General features: G+C 36.4%; 1 protein-coding gene across 1 annotated transcript in view; it reads right to left on the bottom strand.

Annotated features, from left to right (window-relative positions):
* CCDC91 (coiled-coil domain containing 91) overlaps nt 1-22064 on the bottom strand; it is a 105932-nt gene that overhangs the window by 58610 nt on the left and 25258 nt on the right. Inside the window, 2 exon segments of the mRNA XM_009999047.1 lie at nt 1891-1998; nt 11783-11860. Coding sequence (XP_009997349.1) covers nt 1891-1998; nt 11783-11860 — 186 coding nt within the window.

Here is a 22064-nt window from a genome sequence, read left to right as displayed (position 1 = left end):
TACTGCTATGCCACAATAAATTCTTTGCAGTGATACAAATGCTCGTAACTCTCCATGTGAAGGTGGATATGCATATACAATTCCATAACAGAATATTAATCAACTGGTGTATCATTTCAGCCATGGTAACTATTAGCACAGAAAAAAATCATTTAAGTAAAAATAAATGTTAAAACACAAACCATTCATTTAAGAATAGATGTATTGAAAAAAATAAAAAACATGCAATACATTTCTCAGATCTCTTCCAACAAAGACTGATGAGTGAACAAAATTTGCTGATATAAATCCTATTACACCTGGTAGTTGTACCTTAAACACTCACGCTTGTCTACTCGATTAGGCTTCAAAATTCCAGTTTTAAATTATGTTTAAAGATGATAAACCTTGATTGAGATGAAAAATTACTTGGAAGTTTGTGAACAAAATGTAAGCCTTTACTGAGATCCAAAGGGGGTGTTAAATTGTGTTAAACATCAACATGATGTGAACTGGGCACTGGGCACTGTGTTATGTCACAAGGACTCTCCTGTCCTACACCCCAGAATAGGGTCCCTTACATTGTTTGATTCTTCCCAGGTAAATCTGAACCTCTTGTATAGGTTTTCATATTTCTATACATTTTTGGCATGTGATGCAAATTTAACAGATATAGAAGCAACATCTTTTCTCAATCTCGAAGTACACCCCTAAAAAAATCTTCCAATAATTCTTCCAGATTTCATGAGATTCACTCCTTTTTAACATTCAGAAAATCGAGTCATACGAGTAAACAACACGTTTATTTCAGAAGTACAAAACATTTTCTTAAAATTCATTTTTACTTGCTTTTTAGGCAGAGCTTTATAGTAAGCATTAAATAACTGCAGTTCTGTGCAATAAACTCATCTTTCATGATGGAATAGATTTCTCCATACTGTTACATCTTTTCTTCTTACTGTTTATACACATATTTATATATTTAATACATATTTGTCCTAAGTGTTAATTGATATGGTCAGAACATTGACGTGGTCGTAAAACACTGTTGGACTTTTGATGTGTTTAGGTCTAATACACTTCAAGAAAATTAAATAAACAAACTATTACCCTTTCTGTTTTTTTAGTAGAGTCGCTGCTAACAACACTTAAAAGGTAGCTGTTAATACTGCGAATTGCAATGTAAACAACGTCAGGATGGCATTAGCAAATTATATTTTTATTTTTTTTTTTACAACTTACTAATTATTATTTAGCTTCAAGAACTGTACTTGAGTCAAACCAAGATGTCTTCAATAACAAACCAGATTTATTGTGTTCGATACTCATCAATAATTGATATGTTTCCAAATACTTGCCAGGCACTGTGCTTTTACTCAAATCACATTAAATGTGAGCCAACATAGGTTATTTAAGCATATGTATTTCTGAATACTATGTAATTTCTCATAGCTATGGTTTTTTATTTTTTCATGTAAGATTTCTATGGAATAAAAATAGGTTTGGACAACAGATGTTTGATCCACTACCTAAGAAGCCTCAAAATACTTGGACCAAAAATCTGTGCAAACCCCATACATTTAACTACATAAATGTAAAATAATTGCCTGTTTTCTTCAAGATTACAAAAAATGGCAGATGTTAAAGGAGTAAGTATTTCACTTTTTCTCAGTGTTATACTCTTCAATCTGTTCTTAGCAGATTCAAATGTTATAAAACACCTTTGATCCCAATAGATGAAGAGCTGTTATTTATTTTGCAATTTTAAATATCTGTGTTTACTGTTATACTGAGGACACAAGGTGAAAGATTTGGTTTTTTTAGTGATCAGGTATATTAATATTATTTCAAACAGAAAAGAGTTGAAACTAAAAGCAAACAATGGAGAGTTTTGCATGTGCACATGCATACCTGAGCATTGAGAAGTTCTTCACATTTGTGAGAATGCTTTTCAATTGCTTGTATATACTGTTTTTCAATAGCCGCTTCTTGCTGTTGAACTGTAGATTGTAGCAGTGCCTGCAAAAAGAAAGCACAGAATATTCAACAAAGATATACATGGGATATTTATGGGTAACAGCAGATCTACTAATACTTGTGTAAAAGCAGAATGTGGAATGCTGTTATAAATTTGGAATGTGCAACTTTTCAAGTACCTTTCTATGTAACACTACCTTGTTTTCAGTCAGGCCTAGAATTTTTTTTATCTCAGATTTCTTATACACAGTCTGCTTAAAAGAGAGCAGCACACAGAAGATAGAGAGGGAGAGTATTTCTGTTGAATACACTCCGTTTAGTGGGACCACACAAGAAGAGAAGTAAATGAAAGCTGCTGAAAAAAAAAAAAAAAGCCAGACATATTTCCCTGGCTGACAAAACTCCACATCCTCTCGGCACAGTGTAAGATCCCCTGGGCCAAGCATGATCTTCACGACCACAAGTCAAGTAAAAGCAGATGGAAATTCTGAGTAATTTAAAACATAAAAGAACACCCCCCCAGGAAGTTCACACTCAAATGTGAAACAGTGGAAGTCAAAGTGTGGAAAGTCAAAGTACAAAGACAGTAACCAAAAGATTATAAAATTAGGAACTCTGTCTGCTCACATGTGCATACACACGTGTGCGTTCACATGCACTTGGCTGAACTCTGTAGAATTTCCAGAATCTGAATGCAAAAAAACCCAAAAAGGAATAAAAAAAAATTGTAAGACACATGAAAAAACAAATTCCCATTTCAATATTAAACTCAGGCTTCCTTAAACAATGATGCTATCTTAATGCAGGATTTACTTAGGTCATGCTATACAAGTATTTTCCCTAGTATTATAAAATATTTGTCACTTTCTAAATATTCATTGGGCTACATCTACACCATGTAACAAACTACTTTTAACTAGTAATCAATATAGTGAAGTAGTTGAAATTACTGTGTAAGTTAAAACAGATGTAAGTTTTATAGAAAACTGACATTTGGCCCAGATGCAGACAAATAAAAAATCCCATCTTTCAAACAATATTTATTTTGGAGATGTATTTACTTCACAGAACATACACAATTTTAAATACTTATTTTAAAAAAACAAGCCTGTATTCATAAACAACCTTCTGCCAATTTTTTAACTACCTTTCCAAATTTTCCACTAATTAGCCTGTTAAGACAAATACAGTGCTCTTTAATTATCCTATAGTATGTCAGTAGTTTTCAGCACAAGTGCAGAAAGATTTAAAAAGTAAAAAACAGTGTTTAACATATAGTTTAATCAAAGTGTAAGAATATGTTTACTGATGTCTGCAGGGGATTTAGCTAACAATAAGTTAGCTTCCATAAAACCCAGTTTCTTTCCAACTAGATTTATTTCTTTTGTTGATATAAATTCAGGCAATCACAAAAGCTTTAATCTCTAATAAGTATAACTTCTGTACATTAAACTTTATATGCTACATTCTAGTGAGTATAAACTGGAATTGCCATAAATCATTGGCAAGTATATACTATGGGTTATTGTTGGGTTTTTTTTCCTGAACTATTGTGACAGTAATTGTTTCCTCTAACTGGCACAAAAGAAAAAAAATAATCAAATTCTGATGTTAGGGAAAGCAGTAACAGAAAGACCATTAAGTTGCAATGCCTCTTCTCAGGTAGCTTCTTCTTTACACAAAGAGTTGAGTCACCTTATGTAATTTGTTTTTTTGTTGTTGAACAAGGGCAGTGATATCTTTCTTATCCACTCTTTCTTCACCTCTGTCTCTCTTTCCGTCTTTCTCTCTCTAACCTTATTCTCAGCACATAGGGGTAACAAAATTTCTAATTTTGCTAAGTTTTTCCAGTTGTAACCTGCTGTTTTGAGAGTACGATTTTGCTAAGTTCTGCTAGTTGTAATCTGTTGCTTGGAGAGTCATATTGTTGTTTTTCCTTTTGACAAGCTTTATAATCTTACTCAGCTTTCAGTAAAGGTGTGATTCGTGAAAGTCTCCTGGGTAATGGTCTTACTCTTAGAGTACCACACAGAGAATTCCTGAGCTTTATCTCACCTAATGGGTTCTTAAGAGATTACTTAAGAGAGGAGGACTGGATCCAAATCTCCCTGGGTCAACCCCTACCTCCAGGGAACCCTAGCTGTACCCACCTTGTGGGACTTGACATGTACCAACAATCAATTTCAGGACTATGATGGCAAGAGGCATGAGTCTTGATGTGGATCTGTTCCTACATTCCTGTCACATCTTCTGCCTCACTCTACACTTCAGAGGGTCATAAAGGAAGAGGTGGGTTCAGATTTTCAGAATTTGACTACATTTATCAACTAGTTCTCTCTGCTTCTTGGCTATAGGTCTTTGCTAGAGCCCAACAGTCAGCTTTTTCAGACAGTTACTAGATCTTCTTTTCCATTTGTAATTTCCCTGGATTTCAAAAATCTGTCTCCCAATACCTTATCTAAGTTGTCATATCAGGGAACAGTTTAAAGACCAGTACCTTAGATAAATAATAACCTAAAGTGGTCTGCTTAAAAATCAAATACAAAGCCATGCATGACTATAGGAATGAATGGCAGCCACCATCATGGCTGCAGAATCACAGTTATGATCTTAAGTACCTCATCATTTGAACCAATACCTTTCCAATAATCAAAGACAGAATTTATAAGGCTAATATATATAATAAATATATATATAATAAATAATAAAAGTATATTTAAATATAATTAGAATAGTAACATCTTTCCTCTGACTCCTGAAGAGAAAACTAAAGACATCACAACAGCTCCAAGTAATCAAACATATATACGTTGCCTTTTAACATTTCCTTCTTCCCCATATCTCATGTTACTTACTCCTTTACCATTGCTACACTACAAAAAAAACATTAACTGGGAAAAACAAAAAAATCATGTCTACACTGACACCGTTTTACTAGGTTTGGTTCAGTTATAATTGATTTTCAACTGGGTATAATCTTCTTCCATAATGATGGATAAAATTTGGTCAGGTTTTAAGCCTCAGACTTGGATCTACAGCTGTTTTGGCTTTCAGATCAGAAAAATAAAATTATAGTAGAAAGTAGCACTAGAAATTTTTGGGAAAGAAAATGGTGCCAAATTAACACATCTAGTTTTTTTCCCTTTAAAAGCAGAATTAATTCTGAAAGTTACAATGACTAAAGGTATTCAGTGGGTTTTATTTCATTAAAAAAACCTGGGACAAGAATAAAATACCTCACATTATAACAATTAATCTAGCTCAGTATCCTCTGTTTCAGTAAAGGAACTTAAGTTGACAAGAAAATATAACAGGCAGATATGGAATAGCAAACCCTTAGGTTCCTTTCCAAAATCTATCAAGTATCAGATGGATTACAGTCTGATGTGCAGTTGTACTTTCTTCCTTTCAAAAACAAATGAAATAAATCATCCTATTCTCCTCTCACCTTATAAGGACTGAACCTAGTGGAAATTTAACCAAAAGGGAAAAGGTCTGCATTCTGTCTCAGTCCTGATTTTTCTTTTTTAGAGAACAGGGCAATAACTCTTGAACTAAGAGAGATCTGTTGATTGTAGCTCCTATACTAAAATTCGTATATCTGGATTCTTTTTAAATAAATAATAGCATAATTGTAGAAAGTGACAGAACCTTGTAGATCTTTAAGGGAGGTGCAGTGTGGAACATGTTCTGGTGTCTGTAAACTATAGTTTATTTGTATGGTAGTTTAAATATAAGAATTAAGTTCTATCTTCTACTTGCTATTTTACCACATGGAAGTAACCTGTATTCCCAATGCACACATACTCCATCACCAAACTTTCTTACGTTCTCTGTTCATTGTTTCTGGTCATATATACATGAAAAATACAGGAGAGGGTTTTACAGAAAATATTCACAATAGTAATAATGAAATAATAGAATAGTTTTGGATTGGAAGGGATCCTAAAGGTAATCTAGTTCCAACCACCTTGCCTTTGACAAAGACACTTCCCACTAGACCAGGTTACTCAAAGTCCCATCCAACCTGGCCTTGAACACTTCCCAAACCCTTAGGTTCCTTTCCAAAATCTATCAAGTATCAGATGGATTACAGTCTGATGTGCAGTTGTACTTTCTTCCTTTCAAAAACAAATGAAATAAATCATCCTATTCTCCTCTCACCTTATAAGGACTGAACCTAGTGGAAATTTAACCAAAAGGGAAAAGGTCTGCATTCTGTCTCAGTCCTGATTTTTCTTTTTTAGAGAACAGGGCAATAACTCTTGAACTAAGAGAGATCTGTTGATTGTAGCTCCTATACTAAAATTCGTATATCTGGATTCTTTTTAAATAAATAATAGCATAATTGTAGAAAGTGACAGAACCTTGTAGATCTTTAAGGGAGGTGCAGTGTGGAACATGTTCTGGTGTCTGTAAACTATAGTTTATTTGTATGGTAGTTTAAATATAAGAATTAATTAAGTTCTATCTTCTACTTGCTATTTTACCACATGGAAGTAACCTGTATTCCCAATGCACACATACTCCATCACCAAACTTTCTTACGTTCTCTGTTCATTGTTTCTGGTCATATATACATGAAAAATACAGGAGAGGGTTTTACAGAAAATATTCACAATAGTAATAATGAAATAATAGAATAGTTTTGGGTTGGAAGGGATCCTAAAGGTAATCTAGTTCCAACCACCTTGCCTTTGACAAAGACACTTCCCACTAGACCAGGTTACTCAAAGTCCCATCCAACCTGGCCTTGAACACTTCCAGGGATAGAGCTTCCACAGCTTCTCTGGGCAACCACTTCCAGTGTCTCACCACCATCATACTAAAGGATTTCTTCCTAATGCCTAACCAAATCTCTCCTCTTCAATTTAAAGCCATTACCCCTCGTCCTCTCACTACAAGCCCTTGTAAAAGGTCCCTCCCCAGCTTTCCTGTAGCCCCTTCAGGTACTGGAAGGCCACTATAAGGTCTCCCTGGAGCCTTCTCTTCTTCAGGCTGAACAATCCAAACTCTTTCAGCCTGTCTTCATAAGAGAGGTACTCCAGATACACAAAGATTAAAAGTGAATCCGTCTTAATTTTGTAAACTGGAATTTTAACAAAACAAAATAAAACTTAAAGTAAATTAGTCCAAACACCTGTTTGAGCTCAGACAAAAAGCTAACCTCAGTTATAATTTTCATACATGAGAATAATTTTGGAAGACATTGAGTTGAAACTAGATCAAAATGTCTTAATAGTGTCTTTATCCACAATCATGTTGGGGTGCCCTTAAGGGAATACACACCTTAATTATTCTATTATATGCTTTAGCAACAGTCAAGAGTATTAAGTAGTCCTGGAACATTATTGACAGTACTCCATGTACTGTGGGAACATCAGAAAGCTGTATCACTGCCTACAGACTGAAGACTGTATCGTACCCAATCTGAGGAGAAAAGTTTAAATATCAGAAAATCCAAATTATTACATTTTTTTTCCCCCTGTATTTCTACATGTTGTGTTATGTATAGAGTCATAGATGCTTTCTAAAAGTTTCCTCATCTTTGCAAAGATAAAAGTGCAATGGTTAAGATTTTGCCAAAACCCATAGCACAGACACTCCAGCCCATTTTTACTCCAAATCTATTTGCCCAGCCTCAGTGCATACTCCCTTAATTCTCCTGGCAATAGATACCACAGCTGCTTGCCCAGAACAGGATTTATTGCAAGGTCAAAAGCTAGAATTTATGAGAATTATTTTTGAATTATATAGACTGTTACCCCCAAATTAATCTCAAATTCCCTAACAGTAACAAATCACCAAATCTTTCTCCCAACTCCCGCTTTTTATAGGAAGAAAAAAATAGCAGAAAAAAAAAAAGAGGAAAACCAGAACAGAGTTTATTAACCCCTCTCATATCTTCTGAAAAACAGTATAAAAGGAATTCCAATCCCTGCAAAAAACAGACGTCTCAGATGTGTAGGATTGTTTGAAAATGTTAAACCAACTCACATGAAAGAAACACCAGTCAGAAACATCCATCATGATCTAGAGGCTGCTATAATGTAACTTAAAAATACTGCAGCAAAACCCTTAGGCAATCCAAAAGAATATCCTAAGAATATCCTCTCTGGCTTCTTTCCCCTGCACAAGCATCATTAACTTCCTTAAGTAACTGAATACAAGTCAATACATCAAACACCTTCCTTACTTCAAAATGACTTAGTCAAGATTGCAAAAACCAGTTATCTTAAAAAATAATACTACCTAGTGAAAAGGGAAGTTACACTACTTTTAGTTATATTAACATTTGAACTATATTAAATACCATTGTCAATTTCAGCATTAGTACATAAGAATTTCGGTGCTTCATAGCATCAGACAATGATCAATTTAATTTAGCATTCTGTCTCTGACACTAATTAATTTCTACTACTTTATTTAAATGCAATATATAATAAAGCACTTGACAAATAATAAAAAAGAGCAGAGGACATTATCAAAATTATTTCCTGACCCTTGAAGAAGATACATTAACTCAACAAAACACGCTATTTGACTGGTTGCATTATACCTCAGTTATTAGCTAGCACACATACTATATAAATAAAACTATTTAAAATATATTTAAAAATATCTTTTTCAATAGAATCCAACTTATCCACTTCAGCCCAAGAAACCACATGTTTTCATGGTGAGGCTATTATCAGTTGAGCCGCCCTTTGAGTGAAAAAGAACCATGTCCATTTAAGTGCTATGGAATACAGGGGGGTTTTGTAGAAGTGAATATTAACCAAAACAAAGGCAATTAACTCCTGCTTAACTCAGAGTCAGCTTGCAACTTACAGTGAAGCAGGTTCTAAATGAAATAAACCAAAATGTTGAGTTGAATGTACTGAATTGTTTCCACTCATAATCATACCATGCTACTACAGCTTTAAACAGCTTGTGCTGTGAAATTTTACATATCCAGTCAAAAAGTATTTCCTGTGGAAAATCCTTCTCACAAGTTATTTTTTACAAAAGGTCAACACATTCTGATGTGTCTGAGGAAGGTTCATGGTTTCACTAACCACTGTCCTGTTTACTGTGTGAACCGAATTTTAGTCAGGTGTTTCAAAGATGTAACATAAAAGGCATTTGAACCAAACACAAGAAGAGGGCCACATGGTTTTTGTAAAGTGGTATAACAACTTCAGTTTCATTTTCAACTACTTTTGGTCTACCAGTAATGATCAACAATTTACAGGTTGATTATTGTCCTCAGTTTATCTCCATATCTCAATTTTAATGCTATGTGAGTTTAAACTATGTATTTTCCACAAAACACTGTTCTAGACAACTGCAAGAAACAAGCTGCAAATTCACTCTTAATCAAACCTTTCAATTATTATACTATTTAACACTATATTTACAGTTCTGTAGTCAGAACCACATATAATAAGTCAACCTTACTAAAAAGGGAGAGAAATCTTGTCATTGCACAGAATCACAAAATGGTTTGGGTTGGAAGAAACCTTAAAGATCATCTAGTTCCAACCCTCCTGTGTGGGAACGGACACCTCCCATTTGACCAAGCTACTCAAAGTCCCATGCAACCTGGCCTTGAACACTTCAAGGAATGGGGCTTCCACAGCTTCTCTGGGTGACCTCCTCTTCCAGTGCCTCACCACCCTCACACTACAGAATTTCTTTCTAATGTCTAACCTAAATCTACCCTCTTCCAGTTTAAAGCCATTACCCCTCATCCTGTTGTTACATGTCCTTGTAAAAAGTCCCCAGCTGCCCATCCTGTTCACAGCACTCCCTATGGCTGCCTTTTTTTGGGGGGGTCACCACTACTCCTGTCATGCTTGTGCCTCCTCAGCTGCCCTCATGAGAGATACTGGCTCCTGGTGTATCTGTGCACTGCCCTGGGACTTCCCAGACTCAAGAAACCCCCTTGTACACCTCAGTGTCCTGCTCCCCTGAAGAACACGCCTGCACTGGAGCCAATTGTCTCTGAGATTTTTTGCAATTACCGTTACAATATAAATATGCTTTAATAATTAATGAGACTTGATTGTGCCTTGCTGTTACCAGAATTCTGTAAGAACATTTTATAGGAGCATCAGTGTTGTATGTAAATACTCCTACACTGTAAAAATGACAAGGATTCTCTCCTTTTCTAGCCATCAGCTCTTTGCTACTAAAACCAGTATTATATTCAGACCCATTTTAATTCTAGTGCAACTCACAAATGGGCAGGCACAGAAGCTGGAAGTAAAATACAAAGAACTTTTGAAATTATCCTTTTATTCATGTGTGAGCCAGTATATCATCTTGGAGACTTAAAAAGCTAAGTTGGTGTTTTAAAGAGCTGAGAACTAGACACATTTCCAGAATTTTCCCTCCTTACCAAAGATTAACTGATTCTGGATTAACTTTTGTAATAAAATCTTATACATTTTCCTTTAATTAGAGGACAACCTTTCATAGGTTGCCTCTCAGGCTATTCCCAACACAAATATTTTTGAAGGCAATCTGATGGCCCTCACACATCCCATATCTTTCAAATCTGTCCATTCTTAAATTCTGGAAAACTGAAAATATCCAACCCCCTAACACTGAAAACTGATAGATAAAACTCTTATGGTAGGAAGGGCTGAAAAGGACTTGGTATCTTGAAGTTAATTTCCATAAAAGCAAACACACATGTGATTCACACAAACTGTCATTTAGAAAGCTAGTAAGTGCATAAAATAATCTAAATAAATAAATGCCATCAAATAAATACACCTGCCTGTAACCTCATATTCTTTGAAGTTTACATTAGAGGAAATTTTACACGGTAAGAAATAGAAACAAAACAGGTTAAAAATCTTAACTTGTCTATTGACAGAACTATGACAATTTGAGAACAAAAGCTTGATTAAACAAGCAGAGGAAAAATCCTTATGTTGCTTGCAGAAAATATCTTAAAATGGGATATGATCCCACAAGCACCATTTCCAAGATCTACATTTATTTTTCTTTACAGTAGTTAATTACCATGGATAAAAGTTTTAAAAAGATTATGACATGAAAGTCAGAAAGTAAACAATATTAGGTAAACACAAGAAGGAAAAGCTTGGCCTACACAGAATGCTAAGTTCTTTTAAAATTTGTTTTCCCATGTTTTTTAATACAAATTTTGTGACTGTGTTGTAGATGGTTTATTTGTTGAAAGGAAGAATGTGAGATGGTTAACAATGGCTAAGGTTTTTGAGGGTTTGCACTACAAAGTGTGGTGTCTGTTAATGGCCTTCCCAGATCATTTGCCAAGCTAGTACTCCAAAGGCAACCGCTGTAATTCTAAGGGTTTTGGTATATTCAGGTCCTTAAGACAGGAGCTAAAAACATGAGAGAAGAATTACAGATGCAGCCTTATTTAATCTTTAATTCCCTCTCAGTGGTGCGTAGATAAAAACCTGCTGAATTGCTCTGTGACTCTGCTTTCCAGTAAGTGCAGTTTGCTGAAACTGAGGAGGTCTAAAATGTGGACATGTTCTAAATAATCAAACCCAAAGTTTACCACAACAGACTGAGCATTTTTGTTTCGTTCTGGTTTTAAGTTTCATAACTGAAAATTATTAACCTACTTTATCTGAAGCTTCCCAAAGCGCTGAGTGAGAAAACATGTCATGCAAAATTTCAGGTCAAGCAGTTTAAGTTGAAAGCAACAGAAAAGACAGTCTTAAAGTGAAAGAGGCTGAGTAACCAGAACAAGCAGTACTAAAGAAAACTGCGTGTATCACGTGCTTATTATATACTATTACAATATTATTATTTGGAAACTGTGTTAACTTGGCAACTCATTTACCTTAAATTCTTCAACAATAATACTCAAGGCTTCATGTCCAGCTTTTCTCATGTCTTCTAATTCCTGCTTATGCTTCTCCTGTACAAAAACATGGGAAGATTATACACAACACATGCACCTGACATAACACTTTTAATTAGAAGTGGAGCCCTTTTCTTAGATCTTTTAGCTGAATTGCTTTCTAAATAACTTCAGTTTCAGTGAACCATTATTAGCATAAAGAGTTCAAACAGGGTTCTTTGTTAACATCCAAAGAAATGCAGGGCATGTGTTTGTGAATACCGGGAAGTTTAACACCTCTCAACACAGTACTAAGTAAGACATGTGATAAGGGGATTTGTCACATCTGATAGGGAAGAAGAGTAAAGACCTCGAATTTACTTTATTTCACTATATGTACTTACCCTTAAGTCGATTTATTTTTCTACTAACTTTATGAGAGGCAGTCTGTCTTAAATTATTGGAGAAAAGCTCATTCCACCCACAGACTCTGCCCAGATTCCCTACTAACTTTCTGCTCTGGCATGCCTGGACATGTCATACATATTGTAGCAGCAATAAGTGAGTTTTCATGTAAGAAGAGAAGGTATTTGCTTTCTCACTTTCTTCTCATCTAACCCAAAGCAACAGCAATTCTTCTTATTGTCAAAAGTGGACGCTTAGTAAAGATATTTTTTTGTCAGTGCTCCTAATATACATCAAAAACAGCATCAAGAAAATACTTGATACTGCAAATTAGGACCACCAAACACAGCCACCTGAAAAGGAAGCAAATGGCTACGTATCAAAGTGTCTTTTGATAAAAATCAGCAGTAAATGCTACAATAATTTCATAATCCCAGTTCTATAGCACGCATAACTAACACAAAAAACCTCCAAAGTTTTAAAAAGAGATTAAGGAATTTATATCACATCCATTGAAATAATGATATTTTGTCCACAGATGTTTTTCCCCTGCATGGGGACAAGGCCTGGGATGTGTCCACAGCAGGAAGAGGGAAGAGTGATTTTTCTCTTGAGATAAGAGCACAATAAAAATAATTAATTCTTCCTCTTTCAAAAAACTATGTTATCAATAATCACCATTTATAAGATTAAAAAATATCAGAGAAGTAATACATACATAAAGCAAAAGCCATTACTGCAAAGAAGCACTATGACATCACATTTATGTGTGGGTAAAAGATATAGAAGAAATAAAATCAATTCAGGAAAAGACTGCAATTTTTTGCCCACTTTCACAAATAATCAAATATGATCCTGTGTTTTGATGTCAATTGGTATTATGTGCTTTTTAAGTTTCACATTACGTATCCATAAACCCTGTTTAAAAGAAAAAGTCAGTAAAAACATTACCAAAAAATGGTAAGTTAACTCAAAGCAACGACCTGGATGAGGGTATAGAATGTACCCTCAGCAAGTTTGCTGATGACACTAAGCTGAGAGGAGTGGCTGACACACCAGAAGGCTGTGCTGCCATCCAGAGAGACTTAGACAGGTTGGAGAATTGGGCGGGGAGAAACATGATGAAATTCAACAAGGGGAAGTGCAGAGTTTTACATTTGGGGAAGAACAACACCATGTCCCAGTACAGGTTGGGGGCTGAACTGCTGGAGAGTAGTGTAGGTGAAAGAGACCTGGGGGTCCTGGTAGACAGGAGGATGACCATGAGCCAGCAATGTGCCCTTGTGGCCAAGAAGGCCAATGGCATCCTGGGGTGCATTAGAAAGGGTGTGGTTAGTAGGTCAAGAGAGGTTCTCCTCCCCCTCTATTCTGCATTGGTGAGGCCACATCTGGAGTATTGTGTCCAGTTCTGGGCCCCTCAGTTCAAAAAGGACAGGGAACTGCTCGAAAGAGTCCAGCGCAGAGCTACGAAGATGATTAGGGGAGTGGAACATCTCCCTTATGAGGAAAGGCTGAGGGAGCTGGGTCTCTTTAGCTTGGAGAAAAGGAGACTGAGGGGTGACCTCATCAATGTTTACAAATATGTAAGGGGTGAGTGTCAGGGGGACGGAGTTAGGCTTTTCTCGGTGATGACCAGTGATAGGACAAGGGGTAATGGGTGTAAATTGGAGCATAGGAGGTTCAAGGTGAATATCCGAAAAAATTTTTTTACTGTGAGAGTGACAGAGCACTGGAACAGACTGCCCAGGGAGGTTGTGGAGTCTCCTTCACTGGAGACATTCAAAACCCACCTGGATGAGTTCCTGTGTGATGTACTCTAGGTGACCCTGCTCTGGCAGGGGGGTTGGACTAGATGATCTCTCGAGGTCCCTTCCAGCCCCTAAGATTCTATGATTCTATGATCCACATTCTAACCGTAAAAATGTATCAGTAACACCTGTGAAGAGTCTTATGTTATATACAATGTGCAAGCCAGTTATCTGGGTTGATGCTGACTGCCAGTCCTCTGTAAAGCTGAGGTATCTTCAGAATTAACTTCAAGTCTGAGCCAACATCATAGAAAGTGACATACTCTTCCCTCCCACTCTGTCGTAATGCAAAAAAGGCAAACTGCAGTCCCTGAGGCAACCAAAGAACAAGACAAATTTCAAATTGGTCTTACAGTTTTGATGTATACTATTAAATCATTAAGACTCTTCATATTAGACTCAGTTCCTCCATTACGTCACAATTTTTCTTGCCACAAAAATTATCAGCTCTTTTTTTTTCTCAAAGCATCATTTTTAAAAATAGTAAGTAACATTTAGTATCATAATGATTCGGTTAAGAAACTGGCATCTTCTCGTTTGAAGATACACATTTCCTCCAATTCACCCAAGTATAGAGAAAAAATAACACCACTGAATGCAGCAGAAGACAAATCACTGAAACATTGAGTTAAACATTACAAGAAGCTATCCATAATGGCCAATTTCTATACACACTAGAGTGTGCTATTGTATATAAGATTGGTCACTCTCATGTGAAACAAGAACGTGAGCTCTTCAGAACTAAGACACAGGATTGCCTCTAGGTCTACAGCAAAACAAGTTATTTTCTCTTTGGTCATATCACCAATATCCCAGTGAAAGATACAGCTGAGAACCTAAAGATAAGGACAAGAGTTCTTACAGGAAGGAAAGATAGATTCCAGATTTTCCTTTAAAACCAAACAAACATGCAGTATGCACAACCATATGCTCATCACAGGAATCAAGGAGATACTGTAAGTTATTTTATACAAGTAAATCCTGCTGAGTTAGAACTGAGCTAAGCTAGAGCTGAGTGAGTGTGAATGGACCAGTTTGCTGGGAGACATTATGACTAATGTGAAAAACTCTATAGAGGAAATAGTATGAAAGAGCATGTACATGTCCAAAACTGAAATATAATTATAGTTCCCATACTGTACATAACTAAACTCTTCATGTACTTGCAGTGTATAACATCTCTACCCTCCTGCATTTAAGACATTAAAACTGTGTTAAGAACAACTACAGCTTCTATCTGCTCATTTACTCCAGAGGGCATAAATACAGACACTTTCCACTGTGGAAAAAAAGAAAACCAAGAGCTAACTCATATGCAGAACAATCTGTTAATTCTAAGTGTTTTTAGTATTAATCTACATTTTGCTAGCAGGACTGTATGATATGGTGAATAGCACAATACATTTTGCTCAGGAAGTCTTCTCTAACTGCCCTCAGGTTTCTAAATCATTATCATAGAATCATACAATACTTTGAGTTGGAAGGGACCTTGAAGATCATCTAGTTCCAACCCCCGTGTGGGAAGGGACACCTCCTACTACATCAGGTTGCTCAAAGCCCCGTCCAACCCGGCCTTGAATACTTCCAGCAAGGGGACATCCACAACCTCCCTGGGCAACCTGTGCCAGTGTCTCACCAGCCTCATGGGAAAAAAAAATTCTTCATAATGTCTAACCTAAATCTGCCCTCTTCCAGTTTAAAGCCATTACCCCTTGTCCTGTCACTACATGTAAAAAGTCCCAGTTTTCTTGTAAGCTCCTTTCAGATACTGGAATACCTGAATTATATAGACAGCTAATTCTCTGGGATAGAGCTACAACTGTGCCAGGGCATCTTACGCCCTTGATGTTTTCCTACTTCCCCACATAATCCAAATGATGGGACACAGTAGCAAGAGAAAACAAAGACGAGCAAACAGGGCTGCATTCACAGGCAAGCTGACAAAAGAGAAAGCTACCATTAAGCAACATAGTAAGTATGAAAGGAATTCTTACCTCCATCAGGACATTCTAATGCCTTCTATCTCAAGAGCATCAGTCCAGATTAAATTAAATTCCACCATTGTTCATAAAGAACACAATATTAACTTGCAAAGGTTTACCAGCTGTCATCAATCACAATTATATATACCACATACATTTATAAATATTTTACTATTTATGTATTACTCCATTATGACACACTGTATTACTATATATAAACACACATAAAAACACTACGCAAAGGGTCTTCCTTCTTTCTCTAGACAGGAAACTGACCTGCAGACTGCAAGAGGTCAGAAAGAGGCTGCAGAAAATTAGGGTAACCCAATGAGTAGGAAGTGAAGCAAAACTACCAGGAAGCCTGTGTGGATGAACAAGGAGCTCCTGGCAAAACTCAAAAAAACCCAGAGGTGTGCACAGGTTGGAAGCACAGACTAATGACCTCGGTGGGATACAGAGACATTGTTCAAGCATGCAGGGATAAGGTTAGGAAAGTAAAAACCCAGATGGAATTGAATCTGGCAAGGCATGTGAAAGCCAACAAGAAGGATTTTGGTAAGTAGAGGTGACAAAAGGAAGGCTGTGAGGGTGTTCATGCACTGATACAGGTTGCCCAGAGATTTGGTCAAGTCCCCCTTCTTGGAGATTTTCAAAAGCTATCTGGACAATTGGCTCTAGGTAGTCCTGCTTGTACAGGAGCAGATGACATCCAAAGGTTCCTTCCAACCTCAACCATTCTGTGAGCTACAATCACATTTACCAAGCTCTAATTTACTGGGTATTAATCACGAGGCTACTCATTTTTCCTCACCACCTTTCCACAGAAAGTACTAAAAAGAATTTGCTACTGTATTACAAAGCAACCAGCAGTGGAGTGCTTCACATTTATTTTCCTATCACAAGTGAACTCTTTTAAAGGACCCATTGTCTATAGTTCACTACAGCATATATGCTGTTATTCTGGCTACAAACTTTGATTCCTGGTTTCAAATATATGAAACTTCAAATGTCACAGTGAATAGTAATCTAAACCACCACTTATATCAACAAAACTATAATTGAACTAACAATACCTTCTGTGCAAAAAAATGCTAATTTTTCCATCTGCAGCTTTGTTATTCTTTACGAAGTCAGCAACATGTGTTTTAGAAATATAACTCATTGAAATAATGCATATTGAATTTTCAGAGTTGTACTATTAATAACAAATAATTATGTTCATAGCACATTCCTAGAGGATAGCTTTAGTCTTATGTGTGTTTAGAAACTCAAGACAACTACAAAGAAACCTGACACTCTGCTTCAAAAACATGCAGCCAAAAATTCCACTTAAGCATGAATAAAAATTTTCTAAGATTTAATACTAGAAGATGTAACAACTCATGGCATCACTGTATGCAAAACTCTAAGATTAACATACCTTTGACATTTTCCAATGTAATAAAAACAAATAGCTTTCTTCCTTCCTTTTCAGTATAGAGTAAGTTGAATGACATTGCAAACAATCTTATTTACTGTAAAAATTAACAGTAGAAGCAGCTACATCTTTATATTTGAACCTCCTTTGTCAATATCTGAACTACTTTCCTTGGTTACATCTGGATTCAAAGCTCAGAAAGCAACAGTAGCGTTAATACTTCCCTCTTCTTCCAATCTTGTTTTCAGAAAATCATAGCATCACTTAGGTTGGAAAAGGCCTACAAGATAATCGAGTCCAACCATTAACCCCACTCTACCAAGTCCAGCACTGAGCCACATCCCCAAGCACCACATCTAGAAGACTTATAAACACATCCAGGGATGGTGACTCAACCACCTCAACCACCAGGGCAGGCTGTTCCAATGCCTGACAAGCCTTTCAGTGAAAAAGTTCTTCCTAATGTCCAGTCTAGACCTCCCCTGGTGAAGCTTGAGGCCTTTCCCTCTTGTTCTATCACCAGTTACTTGTGAGGAGAGACCAGGGCCTACCTTTACAGCATCCTTTCAGGTAGTTGTAGAGGGTGATGAGATGTCCATCAGCCTCATTTTCTTCAGACTAAACAGCCTCAGCTCCCTCAGCCTCTTCTCATGAGATTTGTTCTCTAGGCCCTTCATCAGCTTTGTTGCCCTTCTCTGGACACGCTGCAGCAATTGTTAAATACATTTTGGAACACAAAAAATATTCCAAAGAAGAAATGTTGTCTCAAAACCAGCTGCTCAACAGCTATTTTCCCATCAAAGTACAAGCAAAGCAGCTCCAACATAAAGTGGCTACTGTTTTTTGTTGTTGTTGTTGTTGTTTTGTTTCCTGAAGACAATGAATGAAGGGTATGAGATGCACGTTAAATAAAAATGACAGAACTTGCAGGACAACCAGAGACAAATAATCATCTTTCATCAAGGTACCATGTATGTGACAAGCATTTAGTCAGAAGATGAAATTAACAGTTTGAGAAACAGCATCAAATCAAGGAGTTTGTGATAATACAAATGCCAAGACAAAAAGGTACTTCAGAAAATGACAGTAAAACATTTTATAGATTTACTCAGCTGAAGATCTGCAAGACAAGCTTCTGAGGACCATGCTGCCCAAGAGTAAAAAGGTTTATGAAATAAAAAGCAAACACTTGCCAGTTACACCATATTGCCCAACCCACAATGTAAAGTGCATCTACCACTTCGACATTTTCTTTGCATCCAGAGAACTGTTACCAAATTGTAAACTTCTAGGTTAAATTGTTGGTTACTTGTTTTATGTACCCGACAAATTCATAAAAAAATCTAAGCATGTACTGGAAAAAAATAAAAAAACAAACAAAACAACAACAACAAAAAAAAACAAACCCAAACAAAAAACAAACAACAATATTCCAAAGAGACACAAATTACATCTTTGCCAGAGACAACAAAAAAATTAATGAAGAAAGCAGAACTAACTACTTCTTCCTTATTTTCAGATACAATAGTAATACTCTGGTTCCCAAAGGAGAGGGTTTATTGCCTAACCTCAGAAAAATTCCAGCTAAAAGGAAGCATCTCCCTCAGTCCAGAAAAAGGTACCCAAGCCACAGAAACATGTATTTATACTTGCATAGTATTTCTTCCTATTCTACCAAGATAGATCTATTTAAAAATACCAAAAATGTTACACAGGATACAGCAGTGATTTACAATAATTGATGTTCTGATTCATGTAGCATTTCAAACACTGCATTAATCAGATTTTAGGTTTAGACATTCCTGGCCCTGCCCTTAATTGCTGATGTCTTTTTGCTGGCAATGAGGTAGGCCAGAATGGAGTAAAATATTCCAAATAATTCAGCCTGGGGAGTATCCCCTGGATTTGAGTGATGACGTTAGTGACTGGGAGTGGGCTATTATTTTTCTCAGTTTATGACCAAAGTATTCAGTAACCAAATCACACAATCATTCAGACTGGAAGGGACCTCTGGAGGTCATCTACTTGAACTTCCTGTTGAAAGCAAGATAAACACTGAATTGAGATCAGACTGAATAACAGAATTCCAGGCTGGAAGGGACTTCAGGGATCATTTTGTCCAACTGTCTGTTTAGATTTGTGTCCAGTCAGACCCTGAAAACCTCCGAGGATGGAGATTTCACAACCTTGCTTGCTGAAATGTCCCAATGCCTATCTTCATAATGATTTTTTTTTTTCCTTACACTAAGCTGCAACTTCACATGTTTAAATTTATGACCATTTCCACTCATCCTCCTGCTATGCACCTCTGCAGAGACCACCTAGCTCCATTTTTCTGACAACCTTGTATGCACTGGACATGTGCTATTAGGATCCCCCTAAGCTCTCTCTTCTCCAGGTTGAGGATAAGATATACAATATCCACTGCATTCCTCTTGTCCACAGTCTAGGTGTTTTATCACAGAAGGAAATCAGGTTGGTCAGGCATGATTTATCTTTTTGTTAATCCATGTTAGCTATTCCAAATCACCTTCTTCATGTGCCCAGAAATGGCTGCCAAGAGCACTTGCATCACGATTTTCCCTAGGACCAGAAGGCTAGCAAGGCTGGATCCATGTATCACCCTTCTTGTCTTTCTTCAACAGTCAGAGACTTTCGTCAGTCTGAGTTGATACTGAACTTTCTCACAGTGACAGTCAGCTCTTCCATCACCTAATTAAACTACTCAGCTCTCCTGAACTCTGTGGTCTGTCCTCTTCTGTGCTTTGTGGTCTGAAGCTGATCATTTTTATAAATTACAACTTCACCCTGTCTTCTTCCCTGCCTTTTTAATGAGTTGATATCCATCATCCATACTAGAGATTCAGCCACACAAAGTATCCCAACATATCACAGGTATTTTAACAATGTCATAGTTCAGCCTCTGCACATGGAGCTCTAGCTCCTCCTATTTGTTTCCCAGCAAATTCCCATCATACTTTGGAGTCTAGATAGAGACTTAGACATTTAAAGAGCATTCCCATGCAAAACTGCAGCATGCTTTTATATTGCTAACTTGTGAGCTGAGAGAAGGAGATACAAGCCAAAGAAAAAATGGTTTTCTCTACCTACTGTGAAACACCAACATCATTGAACTAAAAGCAAAACTACTTGCCCTAGAGGAGAAAAGTTACATTTCTGGGGGTGGGTGGCAAACTTAATTTATTTAAAGGATGATATAATTAATCTATTTTCTTTCTCTACACAAAGAAGTATCTTACATCACCACCATTTATTTATTTTTTTAATTTAAGCCTTAGCACATCAGATTAACATTCTGAAAAAGTCAACAACGACTGATACCCCATTAAGTTACTTATAAGTATTAAAAGCTATTACAATGCTGGGTTTTAATTGGTTTTGAGGTTTATTTAATTCAATTGCAAACTGAAAAACACATAGACCTGCTAGATTTTTAAAACTACAGATCATTAAGTTATGTCAGCTAATGCATTTTTTTTTAAATGTTACTCTTGTAGATACTGACCACAAAAGGCAAAGGGATTCATACAGATAAATATTCAAAATCTTAAATCTATAGTGGAAACAACAAAAATAAGATATATACCTGTGCTTTTTAAATTATACTCTAAGAGGAATATAACTTAGGATTCTTGACAGTGATTTATTTGTTTTATTTCTTTCATGCACTCCATTTATTTCTCAAGCTTGATGGTATCAAGACTTCAAAAAGCAAAGTTGCTGTGAGGAAGTGTTTTTGAGAAACAATACAATTTCTCCATTAAAGGACTCAGCCTTTTTACAAGCAAAGTAACAGGTTATTAATTGAAGGATGAAACAAAGTTGTGGACAATGTGGGAAAAAGAGATTTAAGTCAAATCTGACCTGCTGAAAGTTTTATTTACTTCTATTGAAGCTCTGTGTTCGTCTGCAAAGAACTTTCCCAGGATAGGAAGCCTTCAATAAGGAAGGAACTCAAAAAAATCCAAAAAACCAAACTCCTGCCTAGCAATTTCTCACCTGCCCAAAAAAGGCACAGACATAAAGGGACATGAACAGAATTAACATGGATGAAATTTATTTTTTTGTTGTCTTAGACCCTTTCTTTTCTTCATTGTCTCAATTTGAGAACTGCACTCCTGTCTGAGACCTGCACAAACACACCTTTGCAGCAGCGACTGACTTTTCCATTACTGTATCTAACACTTATTCAGTTTTCTAGATCTTTATCAATTTGCTTATATTTTTTTTTCTAGATTACACTCTTGCCCTCCCCCCCCAACTCTCTCTTTCCTTTCAGTGATGGCAACCATGGTTCTCAGTTTTGAATTTTTTTCTTTAGACAACAGGAACTGTCTCTGAAGCTCTCTTCTTTAAACTATTCAATATGTTGCAGTTTAAAAAATTAACAAAAACTCAAAAAACCCCAACCAAAACCCTAAAGAAAAAAAAAAAAAGGCAAGAACAGAGATCACAATTTTCCCCCAAATACATCAAGATTAGGAAAAATAGTCCCAGTAAGAAACCTCCCATTGCTGAGAAATTGCAAGGAAGAAGGAAAGGGATTCTAATTTGGACACAAATATCACTTCCTCTAACTCTGTAAACTAAGACCATACATACATTGCCCCTTTTGAGAGTCCCCTGGTTCCTGTCTACAAGCCAGCTGG

This window comes from Chaetura pelagica, unplaced genomic scaffold (assembly GCF_000747805.2).
Source record: "Chaetura pelagica isolate M959 unplaced genomic scaffold, ChaPel_1.0 scaffold6, whole genome shotgun sequence".
NCBI lineage: Eukaryota > Metazoa > Chordata > Aves > Apodiformes > Apodidae > Chaetura > Chaetura pelagica.
Note: the sequence above shows the minus strand (reverse complement) of the source record. Positions and strands in the feature narration are given on the sequence as shown.